The sequence below is a fragment of the Opisthorchis viverrini genome (genome assembly GCF_000715545.1).
Source record: "Opisthorchis viverrini unplaced genomic scaffold opera_v5_394, whole genome shotgun sequence".
NCBI lineage: Eukaryota > Metazoa > Platyhelminthes > Trematoda > Opisthorchiida > Opisthorchiidae > Opisthorchis > Opisthorchis viverrini.
The window spans coordinates 10,994-23,883 of record NW_008752048.1 but is presented as its reverse complement, the minus strand read 5'-3'; the positions used below and the strand labels follow the sequence as shown (position 1 = coordinate 23,883).

General features: G+C 44.7%; 1 protein-coding gene across 1 annotated transcript; it reads right to left on the bottom strand.

The window, feature by feature from the left end:
- Positions 1–4,048: 4,048 nt before the first annotated feature.
- On the bottom strand, positions 4,049–12,592 carry T265_15215 (hypothetical protein; the record flags this gene model as incomplete). The annotated part of the gene is made up of 5 exons (XM_009177071.1): positions 4,049–4,194; positions 8,559–8,833; positions 9,399–9,661; positions 11,257–11,735; positions 12,244–12,592. Coding segments are annotated over 5 exons (1,386 nt in total), but the record flags the coding sequence as incomplete, so codon positions are not given.
- Between the last annotated feature and the right edge of the window lie 298 nt (positions 12,593–12,890).

Below are 12,890 nucleotides of genomic sequence, written 5' to 3'. Positions count from 1 at the left end.
TGAACCCTACACGATGCACTCCTTTAAAATGACTATCCCTATAAGGCGATGACATTTGGAAGGCTCTGCTGAGTTCACTATAAAATGGGGTCCAAAGCTTTTGGTATCGACGGTTGAAGCAAATTTATCACGTATCATTTCCCTGGAGTACAAAATAGTCAGTAAGGTTGCGATAAATACACGCATCTAATGGAGGAGAACGGGGTTACGCTACCCTCCGCGGCGATCCCGTTTTGGACCGATGCAATAAGCAGCCACCTAAAAGGGGCGTTTTCTCGTAAGCTCGAATGAGTTGGATCGAATTACCTGACAGTGTTACTCCCCATCGTATAAAGATGCCAAACAAAAGAGTCCATTAGTTTGACATGTTAAACCTTATGGTGCATAGTTAACCTTGGCTTTTACCGACCGGTACGGTTCATTCGGATTGGCAAGCGGGAATCTGTTGACAAGTCCGTTATATCACCATATGGAGGACAAAAAGCGATCCACGTTGACACTTACAACTGCTGGACAAGGCGACGCAACCCACCACAGTACGATATGATGCCATCTCGAACAATGCATCCATAAACGCGTTACGTTAACGGAGAATACATAATCGCACGACAAATCCTAATCAAACTTCTAATCTAGATAAAAAGAAAAGCAAACGGAAAGACTGGCCTAACAGAGAAAATCTCACAATCAAAGTTGTGTAAGTGGACCCGACCAATAATTCACTCTGTCATTTGCGAGGTTATGTACGAGGGCCTCATTTGGATAACAGTCCAGTGAATCAGTGGTGTTATTCTTGAAGGTCTGGCCTTGTGTTGAATGGTTAGATGACTTAACAATGAGGCTAGGTCCCAAGCATAACGAAATTATCTAACCCCCCTGTTGTTATGCTTGGTCTCATCATGTAAGTGAGTGCGTTTGCTGAAGAACACGTGATTGAAATACGCAACCAGAGCCTGAATACCCGGATACAGAGGTAACTTCTCATTCAAAGAGCAATACAATAAATAACCACGAACTCCATTACTGCCCAGCTAAAAATACCGAACCTGACGGTTAGTTTATAGACACAAGGGTAAATACAGCTCACTAAATCAGGGTATCCTTGGAGGCCACACCCAATTATTCACTGTATATCCCGACACCCACCGTTACAAAATGTAGTTTGATAATACAGTGTATTCCTCTATGACCGTCGTTGCATAGACCAAGCTGAATAATGCTTAGGACTAGCTGGTAATGCGCGGATCTTATGAATGGTGGGGGAAACGGGACGATCCTTGGCATGCATTGTTCAGGTGTTTCGATTCAGAATTTATGGGTCACCAGTTAGGCATGCTAATAGCTTTGAAACTGCGTCCTCCTGTTCATCATCTGGTTTAGACAGGGTAAAAGTAATCCAGTTGGCTGAACGACCGCATGTAACATTACCTATTGCGCGCGGCGTATTTTAATGCGACGGATAGTTGCGAAAACGAATGCCAGCCCACCATATCTTCGTTACATCGTCTCTCATTCAAACGATATTATCGTATTTCGCTCTTTTCGGGGACAAGCAAACGTTTTATCCATGATGTCCTTCACAACGCTGCCATATCGTTATGCGAGTTGGGTCTGTTTCATCACTGTGGCCACATGATTTAGTGCGTGTTGTTGCAACAGTAGTTACACTGCAGTGACTGTGTTATTGTGTTGTTCAACTCTTCTACCATTATTATACCATTCACACTGTGGCTTCAGCCAACGACCGAAATAAGGCACTGATGAGCTATCGTGCCGATCATCCTAAATTGGTCGTTTGATCGTACCGAATGGGACACTGAGCTCGATCCCGGGTCGACGTACTCGTGTCCGAAGATGGCGCTCAAGTGACGTGCCCGCATGATCGTTTCAAATTATCGGTTTACCATCTGAACAGGCAGTCAGCACATCTGGTTCACGAAAAAAAAATGGCATAGGAGCAGATCCGTGACCACCGTCAATTACTAACTTAGCACACGAACAGAAAGGGAGAATGGAAGATATCCAACACGCACGTAACCGGAGTCCCAAATAAATATCTTCTGATCGGTTGAAGTGATATGAGCATGCTTTGGATAGGGGTAATAACGCTCAGGTAGATCGCACCAAAAACCTCCTTTGAAGCTCCACCACAAGGATCCAAACAACGAATCCTGACCATTCGTAACCAGAAATCCAATGAAAGAGATGCACGAGTTAAGGTAAAGGGCTTATTCCGGATGGGACTCTATTAGTTTCATCAAAAATAGTGATCAACCAGATCTGTTCCAATGCTGACCACGCCTAAGATAGGAAGAAAAAAGAAGCTGGAGAAACGACGCCATGCCGCGCAGGATGCTTCTCAAGCTAGCAGCTTGTTGTAACAGTTATGTATTGGGGATGCCTTAAGCGAAAAAATGTGACAGATCCTTTATTCAACGCTTGGTTACATAGTCGTCCAGCTGTAGCACCCTTTCGGTGCCTAGCTGCCATGCCACACGAAGGAGGTACGAGGGCTGGGATACTGCCAGGTTGCCCAAGCCTAGACAGGGGAAGTTGAGTGGCAGAGGTCGGTTTCGAAACACGGACCTTCCAGTCAGTAAATTCGCGCTCTAAACACTTGGTCCATCTCGCCCCCTTGGTTACATAGAAATCGATAGGTCCGACAAGGAGTCTGACAAAGCTTGACCTCGCTGTAACGTCACTATCGTTTTGTAAAATGGATGGTGACGATTTAACAAGAATGTATGGATCACGTACAGCACATAAATAGCTGCACGAACAGAATTCAGACGGATCATGTAACAGTATCACGCATCTCGTTTTTCGTGTAAAACTCCGCCCATGGGGAAGTACCAGTGACAACCGCTCGTAGGCATGAAAAGTAGCCCCGAACTGCTGGATATGAAAGAAAACAGATATCCGGTGCAGTATGCACTAACTACAAGCAAATACACTTTCAAGACATTAGTTCAGGGGAGAGGTTTTAGATGTCGAAAGGAGTGCACTTCTGATTTCTTCAAGTGCTCATATCCATGCAAACTTTAAAGTTCGTTTGAGTACGGAGTTCAAGGTTTTTGCGTACTTGGTAACAAAGACACCTTGTCTAACGGATGAAAAAATAATGGTTCCACTGTTGTAAAACCTGGTCAAGTGAACTAACCGCCCTGTAGAGTTCAAACTAAGTCAGCCTAATGCCGGTATGGCAAACCTCAGTTATTCTACAACCTTATCACGACTGAAGTCCCGGAGATCTCAGGTGTCCAAATAACGTGTCCAAAAGGAGGATGGCCGGTTTGTGGATTAGAGACACAAAGCGACAATTGTATTCGTTTGTGGAACCTCCCTAGGTTACTTAAGTAATAATTCACGATTTCTACAGGGTCTATCGTAGGATTCCAAAGCGCCTTATCATAACCAACCATGACAGTTTTCGAGGAAATTAGCCAAACAGAGTCGCCCACCTTCACTGAATGTAAGTAGCTGCGGGAAGCAGTAGGCAAGTATATATCTTATGAAGTTAGCAGTTACAATAAGGGACACACACTCGCCGATTGTACTTGTGAAGCTGCAACATCTGAATTGAAAGCTCGGAGAGCAAATCTACTAGTCCTCTGTCTACTAACGACAGTTCGGTCCCTTGAACCAAAGATATTGGTCTAATGTCCTAATCGTCACATTGTGTGGGTTCGGCTCGGCACGTCGGTCCTACTTAAACCATCAGCTTTCATACTTATACCGTGGAAACGCACTATTACTGCAGCCCCGAATCGAGCCAGTGCGAGCGTCATATCACATAAACACACCAAAACGTGGATATGACATTAACACTCGCAAGAGCAAATGCCACTGAGAGTTTAGCTCATTTATGGTGTATAGAAATAATATTTTCTTGCTGCGCAAACAACACAGAACAAGACCAGTGTCTGCTTGGTGTAACTGTTCACAGGTATGCATTGTATATGATTGACTGTTGTCCCGTATACGTTTTTCTGTCAACAGGAGAGAGTGATATATGGTGAAACAAAAACAGAGGTATCATCGGACTAACCTCCAAAGAAGGGAGCTCTGGTTTTTGCTTTCCATGTGTCCTATGAGACGGGATAGAAGAATATGAGAGCCGGTCGTCTTCTGCGATATCTTTTTCCAACGCCACATTCTCGATAGGCTTACTCTCTAACAGAGTGCGGGAACGTCCTGAACGAGTTGTGAAATAGGAGAATATAGTAAATGTGTGGTTGTGCAACAGAACGCTGAGAATTCATTGTTCCAAGTAGTGGTCTTGTGGGAACAAACACATAGTAGAACGGAATGCACAGGCTACAAAACATTCATAAGTTTCGAATCTCTTATCTTCGCTCACCTGTTCACTTTTTCGAGCGTTCATTGGTGGTGTAACAGCCAAGCGGTAGCTTCGATTGACGCGTAATACCAGAACCCCCGGAAGGAAGGAACAAAGTTGGAACTGGGTTTCTATACGGTACTATTAGTGTAAGACAAATTCATAAATTATACAAACCTCGACAGTAGATACTCGTCCAAAACAACTAGTCCACTTGGACTGCAAATGTACGAACCAAATCAGCAAACGTGAGACAAAGTCGGCCACAAATGGCTGGATTACCTCAAGGCCAAATGAGTGGTGGTGAAGACAAACAAACGCCAGTTCATGTACACACACAAAAGTGGAGCGGGGGTTTACGAATGGGGACAGAATAAATGTGGGGAATTTCAATTGTCAATGTAATGGATGCTACACCGCCCGCCAAATTCTCCACGTTGATTCAGCGGACGCCTCGGCTCTTGCACTCTATCTATGCTCAGCTCCATTCTAAGGTACCCCATCAGCCACCGACACGAATGGTACTAGTCCACTCCTGCCACAAGTGCCGACTTCAATGGAGTACAAGCCTAACTCGGTTCTTGCACTCTATCTATGCTCAGCTCCATTCTAAGGTACCCCATCAGCCACCGACACGAATGGTACTAGTCCAATCCTGCCACAAGACACGTGACGTCGGAAAACAATCCAATCGACGCTGCCTCTTGAGGGACGTACAACCTCGGCCCGCTGCGTGGATGGTTAACTGGATCAAATTTTTTACTCGAGCTGCAGAGTAATTGACCTCCACAGCCTGGATTGACGCAGCCCGAATCGATCAAATCGAAGAGCTTTGTACCACATGTCCACAAACTCGAGTGAAATAATGGTGTATGCGTACTAATAGCCCGGTTTTCCTGTTGGGTGAAGCTATAGAAGATTGTAGCTTGGTCACCACGTTACAACCAATATTCAATGATTAAAGCAGACCGGATGAAGAAAGAGGCTCTAACCTCTGATGGAGATGTGCCTCGTGAAAAATGGCATCTACTGGTTGGAGATAGTTAAGGTGAGCTCAGATGGCTCCATAAGAACCCGGTATGTTAAAACGGTGGGTGGTTTTCTCAAGAGGGATATTAGAAGGGTATGGTTACTGGATAGACGCGGTTAGGCTTGTACTCCATTGAAGTCGGCACTTGTGGCAGGAGATAGTTAAGGCTCAGATGGCTCCATAAGAACCCGGTATGTTAAAACGGTGGGTGGTTTTCTCAAGAGGGATATTAGAAGGGTACGGTTACTTACTAGACGCGATTAGGCTTGTACTCCATTGAAGTCGGCACTTGTGGCAGGAGTGGACTACAGTACTAGTTGCGTTGCCACGTGCAAGTGTTGATGCCAATTTAGACCCAATGAAACCGCAGTCGTCATATGGTTGAGAAATATTGACATATTGATCAACATCGAATAACCCAGTCAATTAAATACCAAGGAGCTTGTGGACTTCGACGACCCCTTCAGTTCTTGACGTAAAACTTGAAATCAGGTATGAGGCTACCTGTAACAACCAAGCGGTATCTTCGATTGACGCGTAATACCAGAACCCCCGGAAGGGCAAAACAAAGTTGGAACTGGGTTTCTATACGGTACTATTAGTGTAAGACAAATTCATAAATTATACAAACCTCGACAGTAGATACTCGTCCAAAACAACTAGTCCACTTGGACTGCAAATGTACGAACCAAATCAGCAAACGTGAGACAAAGTCGGCCACAAATGGCTGGATTACCTCAAGGCCAAATGAGTGGTGGTGAAGACAAACAAACGCCAGTTCACGTACACACACAAAAGTGGAGCGGGGGTTTACGAATGGGGACAGAATAAATGTGGGGAATTTCAATTGTCAATGTAATGGATGTTACACCGCCCGCCAAATTCTCCACGTTGATTCAGCGGACGCCTCGGTTCTTGCACTCTATCTATGCTCAGCTCCATTCTAAGGTACCCCATCAGCCACCGACACGAATGGTACTAGTCCAATCCTGCCACAAGACACGTGACGTCGGAAAACAATCCAATCGACGCTGCCTCTTGAGGGACGTACAACCTCGGCCCGCTGCGTGGATGGTTAACTGGATCAAATTTTTTACTCGAGCTGCAGAGTAATTGACCTCCACAGCCTGGATTGACGCAGCCCGAATCGATCAAATCGAAGAGCTTTGTACCACATGTCCACAAACTCGAGTGAAATAATGGTGTATGCGTACTAATAGCCCGGTTTTCCTGTTGGGTGAAGCTATAGGAGATTGTAGCTTGGTCACCACGTTACAACCAATATTCAATGATTAAAGCAGACCGGATGAAGAAAGAGGCTCTAACCTCTGATGGAGATGTGCCTCGTGAAAAATGGCATCTACTGGTTGGAGATAGTTAAGGTGAGCTCAGATGGCTCCATAAGAACCCGGTATGTTAAAACGGTGGGTGGTTTTCTCAAGAGGGATATTAGAAGGGTACGGTTACTGGATAGACGCGATTAGGCTTGTACTCCATTGAAGTCGGCACTTGTGGCAGGAGTGGACTAGTACCATTCGTGTCGGTGGCTGATGGGGTACCTTAGAATGGAGCTGAGCATAGATAGAGTGCAAGAACCGAGGCGTCCGCTGAATCAACGTGGAGAATTTGGCGGGCGGTGTAACATCCATTACATTGACAATTGAAATTCCCCACATTTATTCTGTCCCCATTCGTAAACCCCCGCTCCACTTTTGTGTGTGTACATGAACTGGCGTTTGTTTGTCTTCACCACCACTCATTTGGCCTTGAGGTAATCCAGCCATTTGTGGCCGACTTTGTCTCACGTTTGCTGATTTGGTTCGTACATTTGCAGTCCAAGTGGACTAGTTGTTTTGGACGAGTATCTACTGTCGAGGTTTGTATAATTTATGAATTTGTCTTACACTAATAGTACCGTATAGAAACCCAGTTCCAACTTTGTTTTGCCCTTCCGGGGGTTCTGGTATTACGCGTCAATCGAAGATACCGCTTGGTTGTTACAGGTAGCCTCATACCTGATTTCAAGTTTTACGTCAAGAACTGAAGGGGTCGTCGAAGTCCACAAGCTCCTTGGTATTTAATTGACTGGGTTATTCGATGTTGATCAATATGTCAATATTTCTCAACCATATGACGACTGCGGTTTCATTGGGTCTAAATTGGCATCAACACTTGCACGTGGCAACGCAACTAGTACTGTTCAGATTCCGAACAGTGACATCAGTGTAAGAAATCAGTATACGTTGAACGATCCCTAAGAACAAAAGTGGAGAGAGACGCAAATCCTCAATATCAATCAGTCTGCGACCAACATGCAGTAGAAAAAGCCTTGACAGAGATACAAGTGTCTGCCGCTTTTCTCACAATGACTGACTTAAAATCTACAAACGCTACAAAATATCAAGCTCTCCCAATAGATTCAAGATGAACCCAGCAGTGATTATTTGTACATGGACCCATATAGGAAGAAAATAATGTACCCCTTCAAGTGACACTGCTCATAAGGTTGATGAGAAATGCGGACAGCCCACTACCGGTTGCGACCTCCTTAAGAGTCACCTCAGAATTCCAGTTTATCTCATTCCATGCATGAACACCAAGCTGAACGTCTGCCGATGAGGTGGTATTAACGAGAAGGTTGGATAGTCAGCTGAATCTATCGTTTATAATATTCGATATCTCGAATATCGGTCATCCCCATTGAAACATGAGGTGGCCTTTGTGTAGCATATTCAGCTGAAGAATAGTACAAACCAAAATTCAGTTGAACTTCCACTGAGGCTCCTTTAAAAGCAACTTTTCTTGAAAGTATGTGGAAACAATACATTGTTCTGAATAAACAAGGCGCCTTGAAGATGAGAAGGCAGTCTAACCTGCGTGCAAGGAACGTATGATACTTAAAAAGGTGCAAAGTATCTATACACGTTCGGCTGCATCATTCCTTGAGTGCAACACGACACGTAGTCCCATTGTAAACGAACAGCTGCCATATAAAGAGGTAGAGGTGCGCATGGGCCAAAAAAGGCAAATATTTCGGGATCCGCTTTGAGAAAACCCTCGAGTAACTTAGTCTTGCCAGTGTTCCACTGAATGAAAACTACTGAATCCCTTGAACGCCCGCCAGAACCAGACCTGCGCTTAGGATAGATGTTAAACGCAGCCATGTGGCTTTCCAAAAAAGATACTCACCTGGAAAGAAGCTGTAAGCACTTTTAGGATCGACCGCTTGAGAGAGGGCGTCTAGCTTGAAGAAACGTATTGACGGAAACGGTACCATTGCTGTCCAAGCAAGGATCATGAAGGTCAAAATCAGAAGACTGGTTCCGCCAGCCGCTGCGGCTTGTGATCCAGACTTCAGTGTTGTTCTTGGTTTGACAAAGAGTGGCAGAGGGGTGAGTCGATCGTGACGGTTTAGCACTTTGGAAATGTAGGATCGCAGCTTATGGATGTGCGATAGAAGATCACTGGATGATAACAAAGAGGTTGAACATGAGGCCAAATTAGATGCAGTCATGCACATGAGAACAACGTGCTTTTGATTGTGCCCATGGACTGATTTTGATTCGTATCACGTAGTACAGAACACGGATGATGAAATAAATTGTCACAGGAATGCTATTTTGACAGTTTCGTTGGAAGCACACAGGACGCGTCTCAAAAACGCAAAGAATTCTGGACGTTCCCCAGAACGCTTTTACGCTCGAAAGACACGCAACTGGTTGGCCCATTATGCTACTTTGGTCAATTCATTGACCCGATACACGCACGCTAAACCATTACACTTCTCAGATCTTGATACGGGGGTCCGAAAATATAACAGATAAACTCTGAGTAGTGAATTCTTATCGAATTCCCGCTTCGAAACGCCCACTCAAAAGAAGGGCAATTTTCACAAGGGAACGGGATTTTTGAGTAGGCCAACAATCGTGGCAAAATAACACGATGAATATGAAAAATCACGAAGTCAAATGAAAACATCCGGTTTTAGTACCACTAACAGCCACGCCGCACGGACCAAAACAAACTAACCGCTTGTCGTTTTCCAGTGTTTCGATATGGCGCCGCAACCGCTGGTTTTCCTTGGTAGATAGTGCCATTCGACGTTCCAAATCGACCATGTACTCCTGACGTCTAATTCGACTAGCCTGGGCTGAGAGTTTGTTTCGAATTTTACGCCGCACGGTACGCAGTGCTTTCTCCTCCGCTCGAGTTAAGGGGAACCGTGTTGGCAACCGGATGCCCATAGAGTGCAACATTTTCCGTTCTTCCGCAGTGAGACACAAGCGTTGACCCTGTGTGATAGTTTGAAGAGAAAGTAGTCATAAAATCAGTCACAAATCGAAGTCCAACAAACAGAATGGGCTGTAGAGAAGACCAAATGCAACGCAAAAGTGTATTTGATTCGAAAAGTCAATCATGACTAACGGGAGCTGAGCACCCACCTGAACACCCGAATTCAGAAAACATGGGCAAAGCCGAGTATCCTTCTATGATAAAACATAATAAAACTGTCGACTGTTATCTCTGTTAGCAATAATGAAGTTGTAAACGGAAGTCCTTCCGACAGTGAACATCTCATTTACCGGCTGAACGCAAGGTTTGAACACTGCTTATGTCCGGGCGTGCCGGACCAGTGAAACGCCGCCAAAAACTTGACCTCAGGAGTATCGGAAACGAAGGAAACCGGGATCAGATTCGGTCTTACCCGGGAAACGGTCTCTTTGCCTACATAGTGGAGCTAAGGCAGTAACCGCCGTCTGGGGGGTGGGAAGCGAACAGTTGGAGACGTCTACTTGAGAATTCCACAAAAAGCGCCCAACCAGGCTGTGAATCGCCAAGTCGATTTAGCAAATCTTCGGTCGCGAGCTGCACTACATTAGGCGAATTAGCCAATAAGATCAGGTTTACGGATTGAATTTTTAATTGGGTATAAACGACGGGTTCTCAGGGTATCCATTGATCTTCCGCAGTTTACTACTTACTTTCTACATCAGAAATACTAAAAACCTGAGAGAAAATGAACCAGTAAAACAGCTCATTTTGCGTACCACGCAGTACCATAAGACAACATTAGATTAGATACGATAGCTGACCACTTAAAATTCTGTGACCACACCAACGAGAAATGGAAAAACGGGATCAACAATCGGTGATCTAAAAAGTCCACATCACTTGAATTAGCGGACCAGACATCCGGGGAAGGCGAAAGATCAAGGGGAGGCTCGGGTTTGCATGATACGATTAGGTAAGGAACGTACCGCAAAACGCTGGGGCTAACACATAGAAAAGGTCGGAAGTTAAAGAATGCTATTATTTTCCATTAGCTTGGAGATCTAACAAAAAATATAAAAAGGGCCAAGGTAGAAACTTGAGGAATTTTTAAAGTGGATTGTTGGTACTGTGACCTTTGAACTAAGGTAATCAATCAGCGGTGATCACCTTTCAATGCAATTTTAATGCGCACCGCGAGAGGACGAAGCTATAATACTGTCAAGTTGTCAATACCGCTAGAAACCCAGCTGAGAAAAGGAATTCAAGCTCACAGCCCGATGAATAGTTGATCTGATGCCTTACTTCGACACTTTTAGTCTTGAAACAAGGGCACAAAGATGAGACGCGGCAACCAGCTGAGGGATAGACGGAGGTTTCAACCCAGACGTTCGAGCTAGAAACCAGTGGTTTATTCAACGGGTCGAGGTTGGAGTTTGAAATCACGCCATTAGATAAGGAGCCAGTCACCACATTCGCTCAGTCAAATATATCGGCGGTCCGCGAGTAGTAAGTTCGGATTTGGATAGTGGTCAGGGAGGCAATAGTAGTCAATAGCCAAAGGAATAACTGTCTGATGAACAGAAGAAACTCTAGTCCGGCCAACTGAGGGACTTACCGGCTTTCCGGTGATCAGATCTTCGTTGTTCAGACACTTTTCTATGCCAGCGTTTATCGGGCCACGTGAGGGTATATCAACATTTTCATCTACCTGTTTTCGTCTGTAATCGGAGTTGTGTTGCTTTAAGCGTATATGTGCTGTCAAATCAGGCCTATATAAAGGCGAAGGAAAGTTGCGTGGTATATCCAACAACGCTGTCGATGAGGATGGTGTTTTGGCGTTTGTAACGGAGACTGGTGTATTCTTGTCAGACTTGTCACGATCAACACTGACTTGAATATCCAGAGCGGTCGCCAAACGCGGCGATGACAATGGCATAACATTGATGTCATTCAAGTCAACGGGATCAGTTGTTGGACCGAGAATGTCCAACCAACTAAGATCGACTGGCACCTCATCCACCTGATCCAGCAAACACCGCGGTAAACCATTTGCATCCAATTCAAAGGAGAACAAACTGTTTGTGACCGGATCATCTTCAAAAGATAAAGGTGAGATGTAAGATAAGGTTTTCAAAACCCAGACAACATATATTATGACGTATTCACTAAATTAAAAAGCCAAAATCAACACGGCAAAGGGCATGCTAATCGATTCAGATACGAAGACTTTGTAGGTACGAATTTACCGACCGGTGACGAATTAATTCACGGTGAAACTAGCATATCAGACGGAACCACGTTGATGTTCCGCTGATGAGCTTAGAACACGAAGCATTTCGGGACTACTGATCCCGTTAAGTTTGGCTCAAACTAGAAACGGAAATTCTCCCAAGAACGAAAGCACACAGAACAGCAGTCATTTTGGGAGAGTTGCACCAGCTTGTGATAGAATCACCACAAATGGCGACGGCTTTACATTCAGTGTTCCGTTGGGCGCAGCAGACAGGTATTCTTCCTAAGCTCGTTGATGAACAAGCGAAAAACTCATCGACACATATAACGCGCGCACGATAAATTATGAAGATTACAGACGTTTGTTTACCTTTGTCTCTGTCTGGTGAGATATCAGAAGTCTGATGAGAATCATCCGTCTCAACGGTCTCTTGATGGTCCAGGACCGAAATGTTCGGAGAATACATGACGCGGAAAATATCTGCACAGGTACTAGAGACGGTTGGATTCAAGCTGTTGCCAGAAACTTCATGGCCCGGTGATTCGTGTACAACTCTGATTTTTGGCGTATATGGATTAACAAGTATGCTCATGTCTATTCATGTCTGTAAAAAGCGAGATGGAGATCCAGATATCACTGCGATAATGGCGGAGTGATTATGTGTACAGCGACCTCCCCACTGAATAAATGATAATATAGCACAGAGCTCCGGTGTGCTGAAAGGTGAACATAAGATATAATCTGACAGGTGTTATTAGTGGATAGCTAACGATGCATGCACGGATACTGATAAGGTGTCTGTGATCTCAAACAAATAAGAGTGTGGAGGCAGCCAAAAGCGAACTGAATGGGCGAAAGTTGAATGCCGTAACTATTTGGTTACTGTTTTATTCCCATCGGAAAAATAACCCACCAGTAGCAGTAGTAGGTTGCTTAGTTTCGTTTGAGTACGTATTGAGCCATATTCCATTTTCGATCCCGTCGAATTCACTTTGACTTCGCATTCCACCGAAAAA